Below are 17,133 nucleotides of genomic sequence, written 5' to 3'. Positions count from 1 at the left end.
AAGCACTCCTTCAGTTCAGGCTATTTTTAAAGAGAGGGATGATCTTAATTCTTAAATTTTGAGACTTGTGAAGTTTAAGGTCATTATTACAATGATATAATGTGGTTTCCTTTGAAGGAGTTACAAGGGGAAAACACATAAAACTTTTTTTTCCTGGAGCTGTTTAGATATTGCATTTTTTTATGGCAAAAAAAATGTGATTGTAGTGATTCTTTGTGGATTAACTATGGTGCTGTGAACAGCCCCAACTGGAATACAATTAGTATAAATTAGATTAGCCTTTTTCTCTGTTTTCTGGAACAAATAACTTAAAACAACATGTGCTTGCTTTTCAAGGCTCCATACAATTTTCAGCCAATGATTTCTTATGAGTTCATGAGAGCTGTAGGAGAATCATGTCTCTAAGTGTTTGCTACATGTTCTCAGGTTTTGCTTGTGACTTTGCCTGGGGCAGTAGCTTGTCACACAGCACTAATGCTTAAGATCTGATGCCCAGAGCAAGTTTAAAGAATAGATGACTACCTTACCAAAGGCATCCAAAATGCATTTTGAAAAGCTGTGTTACCATGAACTTAGCAATGTCAGCATGTTTACCTAAGAGGAGCAATCTGATTTCAGAGAACTGGTGCTGCAAGAGTAACTAAGCGTGGTAATGTAAGGTGAGAAACAGGTGAGTGAGTGATGGAGAAGGTGGCACAAGACTGCACTGAGGGAAATGTTAATTTATGCAAGACTGAGGCTGTGAATGTGACACCTGACAGCAGCAGAGTTGGTGGAAGACAGCACTGCTGTCTGTTAGTGGCTCTCCCCAGCTGCTTGTTACTTTCCCCCAAATCTAACAGCTGAGCTGTTAGTAAAACTGCTAACCTGATCTACTTGACCAACACAGGTCTCTGCTCTTTAACCTACTGCTTGAGCTGGTTAAGCTAGTATGCCTCATCTTGACTGAAACAGGAGGCTGCACAGTGCTCAGCTGGGCAGCTCAGCCCTTACATCTGAAGGGGTAAGAAGCATCTGGGAAAGCTAACCTCCAGTCAGCACAGCTGCTGCTGTGGAAGTACACATATCACAAAATGTAAGGGCAGATATCTTTCAGGTGTCCTCCTTCTCTCAGAAGCAACAAAGCCATGCCACTCCCTTCCTTAAACCTTATTAGCCTTAAGGTGATGGTTAAAGGGTGGGCGGAGGAAGTTCTTTTGATTACACTTATCTTGGATCCTGGTTAAGAAAATCTCTTTACAAGAGAAACAATTAAGTCTTAATTTGGACTGCGACTAACAGATGAAGTCTCCTAATGCACTGAACAGCCTCCCCTAAAGACTTCTAAATAGGAAGTCAAATATCTAAAGTATCTCTATAAAGATCTCCTGTATTATAGGTAAGTAGGTCTTTGCCCTAGTATCTAATTTCCAGGTGGGTTGGTTTAGTCCAGTATATGCCAGTACACTTGGAGGGGAAATGCTTTTTTCTGTACCACTGCTCAAATCTTTTTCTGCAAGAGAAGTGAGTACTGCAGAACTTCTTTTAAGCAGAGAGCTAGCAACAGGCCATGCCGACAGATGAATGGAGAACAGGTTCCTTCCTAGTGAGGAGGGAGCATTTTTGCATTTTAGTGTTTTCCTCATATACAGAACTCTTATTTAAGCCCATGCAAAAGTTCAGCTTTCACTATCTCCTAGAATAGAATTTCCTTTGCCTTTCCAAGCCAGACTTCAGAAGTTAATTCTCTGCTTTTCCAGCAGGCTGTCCCTGATTAGAAGTTCCTGACACTTAGTAAAACATCAAAAACATCATATGGGTTTTCTGGAGCGAAGTACCAGGCTTTAGTTGGGAAAGGCTTGAAGTCCTCTGAAGTGAGGAGGAGAAGCGTGCAGGCAACTTGCTTAGGTAGGGTATATGTTAACTCAAGACTGAAGTGCAAGATTCCCTACTGTCTTGATACAATACATGGGGAAAATGAGCAATAGCTGCTGTTCTAGGGACCAAATGAACTTCTGACTGTCTGCAGAGTAGACAAAGCTCATGCACAGTGCAGCATACAGACTGACCCATATAAGATCACTGAGAGAAGTAAAATCCTGCACACTCTCATTCTCTCTAATGGAAGACAATATCGCTCTGAGCTAGTTAATCCTTTCAGTATAGGAGTGGACAGATTTAATAACCTGATGCTTTTGTGCACTGTTATTCCAAAAGCTGATTGAAGGTAAAAGGCAAGAGCAAGAAAAATCACTGTTACGTAAGCCTGTCCTTCTTCTGTAAGATTGTCACCAGATATCCTAGTCATGAGCATGATCAACTCAAAAGTTCACTCATGTCTAAATCTGATATAGAAGAGATTTGGAGGAAACAATATTTTGGGTTGGTGAACTGCAGTACAGGAAAAATCTGACAACAGAACTTCACGATCATAATCACAAGTGAATTCTGGCAGTCAATCAAGCATTTAGTAACATTAACCAGGACCCTGGTTGTTACTGCTATTCTAGAGAGCTTCAACTATCGTATGGCGTCCAGCCTTCCAGGAGTCTTGCTCTGCTTACTCGAATGCCGTGTCAAATGGATGTGGAAACTTTACTGCTGAATTAGTGAGGGGGTTTCCTAAACAATCACCTGTTACTGTTCCTTTGCACTGATCTGGGAGTGAGACTACATGTGCTGAACCTCCTGTTCTTGTGGGGGCTCCTGATTCAGCTTTGGAGGATGAGATGGTAGATTCTAGAAACTGCTTTTTATTACTTGGTACTGTAGCTTGTTGCACGCTACAATTGTAGATACATGAGATGCTCCCTTAGGTGTGAGAGCAACATGTGTGCCAACAAGTCAGCTATCATGCTGCTTACAGAACATTGATGATAAATTTTAGCTATGCTAGCATCCAGAGAAATACAAAATTAAATACTGGAAGACCTATTTAATTTCCACATGGAAGTTCTCTGCTTGTTACTGATATATGGGAGCCTAGCAATGAATCCTTGTATGCTTCCATACAGTCAAATTCTAGACATAACCAAAACACTAGTTTGTCCTTAATGGAGGATGTGGACTCAAATTTTAAGCTGCCTTAGAATTTGCCAGCTTGCAGACTGAGAAAGAGAAGAAGCTAATATATTACACGTCAAGTCAAATGCAGAATTCCAAATATAGTGGCCTGCTGTCTTCCTCCATGTAGAATTTCACACTGTACTAGCTACTCCCGTAAATGGCATTAGTCTAACAAGACTTTTAAAATGTAATTTCTCTATGCATTCTGGCCATGATAAATTGGGGGGTGCGGTGAGGGGGAAAATGTTTGTCACTTAATCCATTGGATGACCATCTCCCACATGTGGGAATAAAAAATAATGCAACAGTTGCTGAAGCATAAGTCAGCAGTGATTTCTAGGGATTTTGAGCCCTGCCAAGGATGCACAGAGTAATTGAGACTATCAGAATATGGTAGGAAGAAATAAGAGAGAACAAGCTTAATGTTAATGGAAACTGAACCACTGTAGGTATCTTATTAGATCAACACTAATAAGTAAGCAATTAAAATTACTGAAACTACATTCCAGTGAAAACACTACACTAGTAAGTTTTGCAGGGAGTGTGTGTGAAAGGACAGGCACCAGAACACTTGCATAGTTGACGACAACCTCTTCAGTTTATCTTCTGTCTTAAACCGCTAATTTGACCTTAACTACTAGATTTAACTGAAAACAGTGAGGGGAAAACTTAATTTTCTAGTTAATACAGCTTAAGTATTTTGAGTTGTATTTAGATATTCTTCTCTGCCTCTAGTGCTGAATAAATGTTTCCTAAGTGTGTGTGTGTGTGTGTGTTTTTTTTTTTTTTTTTTAAAAAAAGCACCACTTCCTACAAGTGAACTGCATTAAATCTGTAAGTCAGAAAACTGGCTTTATTCAATCTTTTGATGGGAAGAATAATAAACTTAACACCTCAGTGCTTAACTGCAATCATTTTTGTCAATTACAGTGAATGAAGGGGGAGCATGAAGGTTTTAGTCTTTACCAAAGAACCTGACAGGGTGACTTTTCTAAAAATTCTTGATTATCTGCAAATAGGCCTCAATCTTCATATTTCTCATTCATAGATCATCTAGTCTAGCAGAGCCCCACATCATCAAATACTGCAGAATAAACCAGTTGGCACTGGAAATAATATGGTAAAGACATCTTGACCACAATTACTTAGCTTCAGCCAGGTTGTACTTGGCATTTTCTAGATAACGTTCTGGCCTCTGAAAGAAAGACCTTTTGACTGTGAAGGGATGCAAACTTGTTCTCTGTAGTTAGAGCAACTGGAAAATCCTGATAGATACAAGAGTTGTCAAGTATTTTAAGGTTATAGATAGCAAAGTGGTAATGCAAGTTCAAGAGCAACAAAAGACCAAGTTTTCAGATATAAATAACAAGCTCTATGCCTGGTACAATCTGTCAAATTTTAGAAACCAGAAAAATGGGTGGGGAGCACAAACTCACTTGCTGTTCTAGAGGCTCTTGAATTGTGTGGTACAAGCTAGTTGTGAGTTCAGTACAGCTTTGGTGCTGTACAGAATACATCTCCCACATTCTAGGGAGTTCTGCTTCTGTTAGCTGGCTATGTCTCCTTTTAACCAATTAAATTGGTGATTCATCTTTATTCAACTGCAGGAAGTCTTAAACCAAGATCTGAGGACATTCACATGGGAAACCTTAGGGAAAAAAAAACATTTTAAAGGACAATTAAAGCTGCCACCTTGTTTTGTGAATAAGGCAGTAAATGAGCATTTTTACTTAAGCACTTAAAGATCTACTGACTTAAAAATAGGTCAGAGACTCAACCTGATGTAACTTTTGTTTGAATTTGATAACTTCTGAATGCTGCTTGGAAGCCAGCCTAAAACTTTGGAAAACTGTTCTAGGAACTGTCAGGCAAGGCTTCCATTGGCTGCACATCTCGTGTGTGTGTAATGGCAGAGGCAGGCTGGAAGCTGGGGAAGAAGTCCCACTGTTTGCAAAGCAATATGAGGTTTGTGGAAGCTGTTAATGGTTTCTGATATAATTATCCCTCATTACAGCTCTTGGGAGGATGGACAGAGCTTAACAGTTTACCCTGCTAGATTTACTTCCTAGATGGAAAAATAATGGCAAGAGTATTGGAGAATGTGCTGGGAAACAGGAGGATGTCATTCAGGGAATTTCAGGGATTTTAAGGAGGCCATTTGACATACACGAAAAGTTCTGCCTATAAATACTACAGAGTATATGAGCTATACTTATGGGCTTATACTGACCACAAACACTAGTTTCATAACTCATAACAATTCTGACCTGAATGTCTCTTTGTGCTTAAGTTCAGCATATCAATTTTTTTGAGACTTCTGAATTATTTCAGAGTAAACTTGTATGTGGACTTCTATTTTGGGCTATACAGCTTATCTTACTGTATTAATATCTATATGGCAACTGATACTGGAGGCCTAGTTCTGATGAGGCTTCTCTGTTCAGAAGCAAATAGGTGGTACTTTGAATTTTAAGATTTAGAGCTCAGAAAAATAGCTGTGCTTACTCATGTCTTGGAAGGCTAGTCTTAGCACCTTAACCATATACTGTTTGAGTAGCTTTTTAGCTCTTGGCTTTTTTTTTTTTTTTTTTTTTTTTTCCTTTCTTTTACTGGCAGAAACATTACAGGAAGAAACACAAAACCTGAACTGTGATCCCTCAAGAGCTGGATGTGAACTAGCTGTTGTAGCCCATGATCAGGTATTTCTAATGTATACCACAGATGGTATTTAAGCAAAGCACATACGATTTTCACATGCTGGCAAACTGGGTTAAACAAAAGTTGTCTAAAATTGCAGTTCACTTATTCTAGTGAACATAGCAAAACAAAACATTTCTGCTACTTTATACTGAAACAAAGATATAAAGGCAACCCACAAATTACCAAGGGCGTTGAAAAAGCCTTTGAAAACTCCTCAGTGCCAGTTTGTGACTGTTACAGGGAAACATTTTCAGTGTTAATCTATGAAAAGAGATGTTAAACCCATGTATTTAAGAGTACACAATAATTTTAAAGATAAAATGGCAGAATGAAACCTGAAGAATGTTGAAAAGTAAGTGTAGGTCAAATAAAATCCTGTTCTTTAGCTTGACAGAGCAACTGTCTCACCTTCTGGAAACAAGGACAGTCAATACTCTTGTGTTTGAAACTGCAGGACCAGTTTTGCCTACTTTTGGAAATGAAAACTTGACTAATATTCCAGAAGAGTAAGTTACCATCTGAACTGATACTGCTTATAGTCAAACAACCAGTCTGCATTCACATGGCACTAGACTACTGCAGATATTGTGCTTTTTCAGTATAAACACCACTGCTCAGGAGAGTGCCTTCAAAAGGGGGAATTCTTGAACATACTGTATGTTAACAAATACAGTTCTCAAGAAATGACAAGCTATAAAAGTTGCTGGTTAGCTGCTTTCCATCTGTTGCTATGCAGCAAACTTACAAATTGAACACTGACAGCACATGAACTGATGCCATAAAAATTCTTAGGACAAGTATAATATCCTCATTGCCTGTAAACTCTAAATACTTCTAGTTTTTATCTTTTCAGGAAATAGTAAAATCTGAGAAAAGGGAGCAAATATTTCTGGTTTGAATTTGAGGATATTAGCCACAACATGTTTCTGCACTAGTGTCACAGAGGAAGGAAAATATCTGCGTATTGAAGTCAGAGGGTGGATTGGTGATCTAATTTCCACAGCAGCGTATCCCAGTTGGTTGGAAAGTCTGTAGTCAGCCTCTTCTTGGGAACCACAGGCAAACTGAACTTGTTTGAGGCAAACTTAAACTACCCAATCAGAACTACCTTGACTGTTCTGTGTTAAAGCAAGCAAGTATTTCAGAGATCTGCCTTCATGACAGTCTACCCTATCAACTGATCTAGCTATGCAGGGAATCTAGAACATCCATACCCTAGGTATCACTGTGCTAGTTTCCTGTGTTAAAGCAAGCACAGCTTCAAGTGCCAAGTTTGCAGGGTTTGCTTAAGGTGGAGTTAACTCCTTCCTGAGACAGGAGGAAGAAGTTTAAGTACTCCAAAGATGAACATATCCTGAAAAGCTGTAAATTTCTCTTCCTTTATATTAAGCAAATTAAAATAGATATAGCAGTAGAGTGGGCAGAAAGATAAAGCATTTATTTAAAATCTAATGTTCTTTAAAATACATGTTCACCCTTAGAAAAAGAAATAAATCTGAGCTAATGGCTGTCTTATGGTGAGCATGGTCAGATCTGGGCATGAGTAGTTTCCTGCATGGATGGCACAGTGTATCAAGGCTTTTTTTCTCACAAATGAGGAATGTCTGTTCAGCAACATTTACTTCTGGTTTACTAAAGACACATCAAGACTTTTTTTTACTATTTTAATTTCTTATAAGAAGTTCCAATTATAACATTCTTGAGAAAAGCTTCCCTGCTCTTGGACTTGCAGGCTTGACAGCATGAAAACTTTATGGTAGGCAGTGACCTGAGCTATCACAATACTTTAGCATGCTCTGAGAAGCATGATCAATGATCAAAGTATTGCCTAAAAATATCCTATTATTTGATTGTCAAGAGGTAATATTGATTTCAGTGACTATATAATGGAAGATTACTTCATGTTCTTCAGCCTGGAATTGCAGAGTATTTCCATTAAAGATTATTTGCTCACACTATAGCTGCTTGAGACAACAGAAGTTTACCTTAGGTTTGTTGGACATCGTGCCTCTCAAAGGTGAAAAAACTTTGTATTTAAGCCAACAAGCTACAGAATTAGTTATTTCATCCAAAGTTGGACAAAGGTCCTCAAATTCTTCTCTTCAGTGAAGACCATATACAAATGCATACAAAAAGCAGTTAACTCTGTTCCCTAGTGTTCCAAGCACTCGCTTCTACCAATATGTTAGGGTGATTTTTGTCAGAAGCTTATGCTTTTGCTAAATGCCTGCATGTAATGCTGTTCAAGTGTTTTTGATAATTCAAATTACATATTCATAAACAGAATTGTCAATATTGCTACTGCACAAGCAAAGAAACCAGATGCACCACAAGGCTGGGGGAAGGGACAGTGATTTAAAAGTTGAGAAGCATCTGCTTACGGTTTAATAGTAGCTGTTTGGCTAAATCCAACCTAGAGCATCTCAGATCCTGCTACAGATGGCATACAGATTACAAACATCTTGCTGATAAAAAGCTGTTCAGAAATAATGGTATTAGATCAAGAGGGCACTTCTGTCCTTTTCAGTATATTAAAAAAAATGTATAATTTCACCCTGTGTCTAAAGATCAAACTGGAAAGCTTGTGTCTGTCTTCTAAATTTAGAATCTGCTATAATGAAATATAGTAACTTAATTTTATAAGTATAGTATATGTCTCCCACTCTTGATTTGTGCATGGGCCTTTGGTCTGAGCCTTTCTCTACTGAAATCCTGGGTTGGAAGGGTTTGTGCAGGGTCTCATTTCTTTTCCAAGCTCAGATCTATCTCATTTGCTCAGGATTATAGCTATATTCAAATAATATACTCAGCTGTAAAATGAGAAGGCTTCCTGAAAGCTACAATGCTAAAGTTGCAGGATGAATTGCATGGGAAGACACGGGCGCCTATGGTATGGCAGCATCAGCAATAAAAGACACTTTACAGCCAACAAAACATGTGCCAGTACCTCACAGCAAGAAAAGGACCACGACATTTAGCTGCTGCTGTGCTTGGAGAGCAGGTATTTCCTTCCGCACGGAGGCCCTCGAGCAGCGCCGGCTCCCGGGGGGCGCGAGGAGGGCGGCCGAGGGGAAGGGAGCGGATCCTCCGCGGCTGGGGCGCGCCGGGCTCCCGGCTCCTCGCCCGCCCTCTGCGAGCTCCAGCTCGGGGGGCTCCGGCGGCTCCGGGGCGGCCCGTCAGCAGCCGCCCGGTGGACAGCTCCGGCCGCCGGGGTTCCTTCCCCCCCCCCCCTCCCGCCAGCCCGGTCCCGAAGCGGGGAGCCCAGCCAGGACGCCGCGGTGAGGGTCTCCCTCCCTTCCCGCGCCCCCTCCCCCCCATGGGGCGCAGCCCGCCCCCAGGCAGGGGGATTCCTTCCTCCCCCCCCCCCCCCCCCCACAGCCCGGGCAGGACCCGCGCGGGAGGGGCGGACGCAACTGGGAACAGCCCAGCCGTGAGTGTGTGTGCGCGAGGTGGGGGGGTGGGGGGGGTGGGGCGGTCTCCATGACAACCGCCCGCCCGGGTGGGGCCTGGCCCCCGCCCTCGGGGACGGCGAACCCCGCACCGCCGCCCCCGGCCCCGTCCCGGCCGGGCACCGTGGGCCCGCCCGCCCGCCCGCCCCGCGGCCCCCGTCGGGCGGATACAGCTTGAAGCCCCTGAGGATCTCCTTGGCCCGCTCGTCCGTGGCCGACATGGTCCTGCCGCGCCGCGCCGCGGGCGGACGGGGCTGCGCCGGGCTCGCCTGGCTCCGCTGGCCTGGGCGGGAAGGCGGCGGTGACAGCGGCGCCTCAGGACCCCCCCACCCCGCCCCCCGCACTCCCTCGCACCCGCCACTGGCCGGCGCAACCAACCCGGGCGGCCTGGCGCCGCCCCGCCTCCCGGCGCGCCGCCGCAGCCAATAAGCAGGGGGCGTCTCGGCGTCGCCCCGCCTCCTGGAGCCGGAAGGATGGCGCGGGCGACCAATCAGACGGCGCGTCCGCTTTCCCCCCTCCTCCCCGCCCCGCCTTCCCCCCCCCATTCAAGGGCGACTGCGCAGCGGTCGTTAAGGCGGACGCTCCTGCCAAGCCTGACGTCGCCGCGGGACGGGACGGGAGTCGCCGCAGGACAAACCTTCCGCAGCGGGCTCCGCTCCGCAGCTGCCGGCGGCGGCCGCAGGGGGGCGCCAAAGGGGCGGCGGCGCCGGGCGGGCGGGCGGGGCGCCCTCTGGCGGCGGTGAGCCGTGAGCGGGGGCCGGGGCCGGGGCCGGGGCCGGGGCCTCTCCTGGGCTCGCACGCGAGGCCCGAGCGGCTCCGCACGCAGCGGCGCCGCGGTCCCTCGCGCCGGGAGAGGGGCAGGGTGGCGTGCGCTGGGGGCAGGCCGCGGCGGGCGGGGAGGCGGGCGGGGGCGTCCGCCCCGCGGCCCGAGAGGGATGGCAGGCTCCAAGGCGAGAGGAACCACCCCAGGGCTGAAAAATCCCCGTGGGAATGTGGATCCAGGTGTGGGGCGGCTGCTAGGGAAGTCCTGGCCCATCCCGTAGCTAGGAACAAGTGACAGCAGAGCCGGCAGGGATCAGACGCGGTGCCAACAGAAACCCGTGTCTGATTTTATTCAGCGTCCATTAGACGGCGGGGTCTGCTGCATGTTTGAACTCGGGAGCTGAGTGTGGCTGGTGTAAATCTGCAAGCTGTGGAGGAGAAGGGAGGTCCAGACCAAGAGCTTTCGAAGACAGAAAGATTCTCCTGCTTGAGAGTAAACTCTGTCCGAGTTTATTCCTTTCACCTAGGGGTGGCCAGTGCCTCAGCTCGGAAAATACTGTGTCCGATTTCTGTACTGAAAAAGGCCTCAGCCTTGTGTTTCAGCAGAGGGGCCCTGCACAGTGTCGCACGCCTTCTGCACGGCCGTTCGTGTAAGCGTTCACGCGACACTGCTCCGCAGAGTTCAGTCCTTGTCCAGGAGACGTACTCTGGCGATAATGCAAATACTGCCTGGACTGCACCCAAGCCAGTTGAGCTCTGTTAGCATTTCTATTCGTAGGATGAGTAGCTCTTGCAGCAAATTTGTCCCTCAAACTGTTTGACAGAAGTTAAATTGAGCTCAAGTGATGGATTAAGTTTGTAGTTTTGTAGCTCTAGCTGTTTGCATTATGTTGCTGCTTTCACTGCCTCTGTTCTTTGTATGCAGAGTAACTACTCTTCTGCATGCATCAAGGCTGGAGCGGAAAGGACCAGCATTATGGAGAAAGTTTAATATAAATAGGCCACAAAAGTGGCCTTCTTTGTACTACAGAAATCTGGCTTTTGTGTTTGTGTAATAAAGTAGATTCTGCGGGAAAGTCTCTGGCTAATCAGCACATCCCAGAAGCCAGGCTATTCTTTAATATGAGCACCACAAATTAACTCCTCCATCAACAATCCAAGTACAGCTAATACAAAGCAGTAGTAAACTATGAGGAAAACAAATGCAGCAGTTGTAATCTGGCCCTCCTCAAAGTACCTCAGAACAAGACCAGCTAAAAATCACTGTGCCATCGATACATTCAGGGCTCTGCTTGCCTCAAAATCAGTAACTGTACAAATGAAGAGAACATGAACATTAATAAAGGTCACATTTAATGCATAAAAGCAAGGCCACTGCCTGTATAACCAATAAGTGATCCTAATAATAAAAATAGGTAGCATTTGTTTCCCTGATGTATGTGATCCGTGCTCAGTTCCACACCATCAGTTTAAAAGTGTATGAACAGATCACTTTGAATCTGGGCAGCAGGCCAGGGGCACGCTATGCTAATATATATCTGTCTTTATTAAAAGTCCTTCCTGGGTTTTAGGTAGCATGCAATTACACAGCCCATCTAAGGAAGAGGGACTAAAGCTCAGTGAGGAGGAAAGACTGATAAGGATAAAAGGTGTGTAAGGAAAAAAGCAGACGTGAAGAAGGCAAAAGCAAATCGTCAGGCGTATGTGGAGAGTGCCAGGTGGAAGTAGGACCTGCTGGATTACAGAGGACATAAGGAGCTCAATCCTGCCTCTGTTCAGGCTGCAGAGAGATGAAAGAGCCAATGAACAAATGGATCTCACAGCTTGGAGTTCCTGCAGTGTTAAAGGGCTTCTCTGGCTGTGTAGGGCTGACGCTGCATTGTCGTGAAATCCCTGATGTATGTAATTAGCAGGGGATCCTTGAGGGGAGATGAGCACAGGGGTAGGAGAGTATCCAGAATTTAGAGTTGGCGCCTTTGTGTTTTCTGATCAAATCATAAGAGTTCTCAAATTCACCTAGTGGTGCAGGGAGGTAAAGGCACTCTCTGCATCTCTCACATCTGAACTCCCAAAAATCACAGAAGAGATAATGGCTGAAGTATTGAGATCTTGTGACTACTCTGGGCAAGAGTAGCAGTGAAACATGTGACAAAATAACTCGGGCACTGACGGAAACCCTGACATCTCTCTCCTCTCAAAAATCCTTTGGCTGCATTAACACAAATAACATCCTTGAGCACATCAGCTTTCTGATCTGCTTGCAAGAAAGTTGTTGCAAGTCTCACCGTCCCTTTGTGCCAACTTTGTGCTGAAAATTTCACTTTTTTTTCCTATCTCCAGAGCATGTAAAGTTGGCAGGTGTCGCAGTCTCTGAGCTGTCATTGCAGGTGAGAAGATTCCTCCAGCCTGCTTTCTGCTTTCCCAGAGCTTAAGGCACTGCTGTTCTCCTAAGGTGCAGGTAAATGAAGTGCTCTTTTGCCAGATCAGCATGACTGGGAGATGGTTTCATAAGCTGGGACCTCATCCCACTTCATTCTCAATAGAAAGGGTTGCACAGCTCTAACATGTCTCTAACATGGCCATGGCTTCAACACTTGATTTTATTTTACTTTAAATTGTTTGGGAAGTAGAATTATTGTAGACGCTTTAGGAATCAGATCCTAGTCCCAGTGGATAAATCTATCCTAGTCTATTGTATCTTAATATAATGTGTTTTATTTGGGTTATTGATAAGCTCCCATGTTGTCCTAACACATCTCTCTTCATAAGAGTTTTTGATTTAAGCCACTTTTTTAATGAAATGTGATAGAAAGAAAAAAAAAAAACATAAAAGTACCCGCTTTTACTGCCAGCTCTCTTTTTGGAGATGACTGGTGGAAATTTTCTTGCCAGTAACACACCAGTATTGAGACTTCAGGAGGGGATTACAGAAGTGCACACAAACAAGAGGCAAAGTTGGTGTTGTCTGCCTAGCAGGATGGATGCGGATTCTGGCAGGATGAGCAGCCTGAGGAGGAGTGCTGAGGAGCCTTGAAGAATAAGATGCTGAACCCATGTGAATAAGACAGAGAGATGTCACTGTGCTGCTGATCACACCCTTCCAGGTGTTTGTCCCTTACAGATGACTTTGTAGCTGCACATATCAGCTACTGAGAGAAACCATGTTCTCAAATTCTCCCCCTGGGGCTCCATGACCCCACTGCTTGGGGAGATTACTCTGGATTACAGTCTATTTTCTCGGGCGATGCTGGGAAATAAGGTGAATTATCTGCTGCCTAAAAGGGACCTGGGTTGCAGAATCACAAGAGGAAGAGATGGGGTGAGTCAAGAGATAATGCCAACATTAAAAGATAAAATGGATTAACATCTCCCAGCATGCAGAAAGCTGTGTGGGTGGAGGTGAGAGGTTGCAATAGCAGTTTAAAAGGGAATGAGACAGCTGGGCATCCCCTTGTTTATCCCTTAAAAAAAAAGGGGGGGGGGGACACTCTATCTCCAAAGTTGAAGTTAGCTGACAATGTCCTCTGAAGCCCATTTCAGCCAACCAGGTTGGCTGTCAGTAGTCAGGAGATGTCAGGACAGCCCAACTGAAAGACCCTTCTGACTGACCTAGAAGGGGCTAATGCAGCAGGACTTGGTAGTAACTGTTTGATTTTTACCTGCAGGCTCCAGCTAGAGGTTGCAAAACTGATCCATGGGAAATAGCTCACAATCATATATTTCTATTTCAATCCTGGATTTCAGCTTTAACAGCTCTCAAGACAAATGAGGGTATGCATTGCTCTCCCAGGGCAACTGTTTCAGTGCATCTGCAGGGTAATATGAACTGTGGCGGAGGACCTGTTTAGGATGTGATTAAGGAGGTAATTCTCCCTCCCTGTGCAGATGAGATGTGTGTGTGGCTTAAGTAAATTACTGAATGCCCTGTTACAGCCCTGGCTAACTTCCCTTGCTGTGTAAGCCTAGTCTTTTACATCCAATTTGCTGTGAAGCCCAGAGCGTCGCAGCAGGATCCCATCACCTGCAGCTCTCTGCTTGTATAACAGCTCTTCTCTGGAAGGTGGGATCCCAGGGACCGGCTGTAGATGACTGGGATACAGGCTAAGCCCCATCACCTGTCTTAATAGTTTCTGATGTTCATTCCCTGAAAGGTCCTCGCTCCTGCCAGTGCCAGTACACAGTTTGATCTTCAGGGACTAGCTTAAAGCTAGGAGCCCTTTTCTCTTAGCTAAAGAACTGTTAACAGACCCACCTCCTCAGAGTCTTTTGGCTCTCTGTCTGTGTCTTGGAGAGGATCTCAACTCCTCCAGCTGCCTCCTTGCTCCCCACATCATGGACTGGGCTCTCTAGTGTGGTTTATCACTCATGGGGACCACTTTGCTAGAGTCTAAAATCCCTTCTAGCACCTTGTGATCCTTCACTGTGTCTCTTGGCATTTTTCCGTTCCCACCCCAGGAGGATTGGCCAGAGGAGCAGTCAATGGCTCAGCTGGCAGCCTCCATTGTCCTGCCCCTGCACAACTGTTCAGTTGTTTATTGCCATTAACGGCCCCATTTCAGTGTCTCAGGCATTGTCTGGGTCTTGCCATAAAATGGAAGATTTAATCCGTTCTGAAGGCTGTAGCATATGCAAGGATTCAGAAGATGAATGGAACCTGTAAGTGTAAAATAGACCCAAACTGTCATGCCATTGAAACAAAGAACACACTAAATATGTAGCTTTGAAATGTTACTCCTTTTTACAGGTCATTTTGCAGTACAAATACCCCAAGATGCTGCCACAGTGTGGCATGTCCCAAATGACTGCTGTGCCCTCAAGAGAGACAGAAACTTTGCTTTTTAAAAAAATCAAACTGTTTTCCAGGAAATTATGGCGCGTGAGAGAGAATAATTGCTCTAAGGGATTGCTGTGCCATGGCTAAATGAGACCCACTGCCTGCAGACCCAGCCCAAGGGATGTTTTGAGTCCGATACTGCCAGGGATGCCACAAGTCTTGCCAGGCTCATCCCATCCCAATAAATGAGTGTGCACCAGCCAGTGCACTTTAGTTGCAGTCTATGGATTGATATTATTACATAAATGAGATGCTAAGAAACTATGCATGGCAGTTCGTCAGCCACAGGGCACCTAATGCGTAGTAACCTGCTCCATGTCCTGCCTGTGGCAGTGCCAGGATCTGCTCTCCCAGACAAGATAAAAGTGGGATGGATGGCGAAATGGGAGGTGCAGTGGGATGGAAGAGAAGTTTGGTGCCTGAGATTGGGGATCTCATTCAGAAAGGTAAGATCTGCAGCAAGAGGGGGAAAAAAGAGGGGATTTAGTGGGCTTTCAGAAGGGAACTGGTAAGTCTAGGGGCATAGGCCACAGCAATTTCAGGATCTGACTTCTAAATCTTAGTTGGGACTCTGTATTGTCATGAGCAGGCTAGCACTGCAGGCAGGGACCCCAGCTGACAAAACGGGCAATGAACTGTTTGCAGCCCCAAACTGTAAATCCTCATTTGGGACACATTGTTTCCCACTTGATTGTTCCAGGCCCAGCAGGTCTCCTTGTGATCATTAATCCAACCATGCCATCCCCCAGTATCCACTCCCACTCCCACCAAGGGTGCTGAGCATTACATCAGACATTTCCGTGTCCAGCTGTCTTCAGAAAAAGGGCTCGAGCACAAAAGAGGTGTGTTGGTTGCAAAGAGTCTCTAAGGGTCAAGGCAAGGACAACTGGCTAAAAGCATTATCTTGAAATTCTCTTGCTGTCTGGTGCTTGGAAATTTACTCCCAATCCTTTGGGGTAGACCAGGGAAATTAAATAGATTGATATCACGCTTCCTGCTTTTCACTGTCACCCAAATCCATGAGTTCCTTTTTGATCCCATTGCTGTAACACTCTCCCACACCTCACTCATCTGTCATCTTGATTATTGTAATCTCCTCCTCCCAGATCGGTTGACATTTTATCCCGCTGACATTTTGGAAAAGCTGACAGATTATCTGAGGTCAAGACAGGGACATGTTTATAATTTTTGGAGCCCTCAGCTACAAGAACTGGATTATGAATTGCTTTTCCCTGCAGTCTCCTAGTTGAAGAGTGAGACTAAGCAGTCTCACAGCTTGGCAAAGCAGTGTTTATTCCTTAAAACATAGGCTTCCAGGTGATTATATGTATTACTGTGATAAATGTTAAGATCTGAATCAGTAATCACTTGTGCAGGTAGATGTCTTTCACTTAAAGCTCTGGAGTTCAGTTTGATGGCAGTCTCCACATTTCAGTGAAATCTGTTCTGCTTTTAGATAGTTCTTACTATTTAAAGCTCTTTATTTTTGCCATACATTTGTGCTGAAGCAGAAAGGACTGCCTCATTGCACTTACTCTTATTAAATGCACTACAGACTGAGGCAGCGCCTCCAGCAGAATCATACCCTCTTTTACCAGCAAATAAATCGTATTGTAGCTCTGGTTCTTCCTGGTTAGGATGAACCCCATCCCATCTTGCTGCCAGTTGTTTGGTTGTGATGGATTTGTAGAGAGTGGAAAGAACAGGAAGTGGTGGGGAAGAGGAGTGACCCTGGCAGCCCACGTAGAGGTTTTTTTTCCTGTGCAAACACTGAAATGTGGATTTGCAGAGGTGCCTGTTGATCCCCCTTGGTATCTGCTGGTCCTCCCCCAGCGCAGGTGCGGTGCTACGTACCCCAGCCAGCCGGGCCGGGCGAGCTGAGCCTTGGGCCGGCCGCGGCGCGGGGGGCCGCAGGCCGGCCCTCAGCGCAGAGGCAGGAGCAAGGGGCTCGCCGTGCTCTCAGCGGCCGACCAAGCGCTCGCCGAGCCCTGCGCGCGGGGGTGACCGCGACACAGACTCGCCGAACGAAAGCGGCCCAAGCGGGAATGGGTGCTCAGGCCCGCGCGGCCGCAGCACCCCGACGCCCGGGGCGCGAGGCCGGGCAGGGGGCACCGGCTGCCCCGGCGGGGCAGCGTGGAGAGCGGCACCCCGGCCCCTCAGCGCCTGCGGCCATCCGCCCTCGGCCCTCACCCCGTGAGCGGGGCCGCGGCCGCGGCGGGGAGCAGGGCTCGGGGCGCCCCGCGGCCTCCGCCCCCGGCCGCCGTTTGCCGCCTTCGCGGCGGCGGGGCCGGAACGCTCGTCGCGCGGCCGCGCGTTCCGGGGGAAGGGGCCGGGCGCGGGACA

The 17,133-nt window shown here is 46.0% G+C and overlaps 1 protein-coding gene across 1 annotated transcript in view; it reads right to left on the bottom strand.

Annotated features, from left to right (window-relative positions):
* The window catches only part of PDE6D (phosphodiesterase 6D), a 37,405-nt gene extending 27,868 nt beyond the window's left edge, over positions 1-9,537 (bottom strand). The window contains exon 1 of the mRNA XM_062582930.1: positions 9,366-9,537. Coding sequence (XP_062438914.1) covers positions 9,366-9,415 — 50 coding nt within the window. The 5' untranslated portion in view covers positions 9,416-9,537. The remainder of the gene's footprint in view (positions 1-9,365) is intronic.
* Between the last annotated feature and the right edge of the window lie 7,596 nt (positions 9,538-17,133).

This window comes from Rhea pennata, chromosome 9 (assembly GCF_028389875.1).
Source record: "Rhea pennata isolate bPtePen1 chromosome 9, bPtePen1.pri, whole genome shotgun sequence".
NCBI lineage: Eukaryota > Metazoa > Chordata > Aves > Rheiformes > Rheidae > Rhea > Rhea pennata.
The sequence above is the reverse complement of the archived record's forward strand: the minus strand, read 5'-3'. Positions and strand labels throughout refer to the sequence as shown.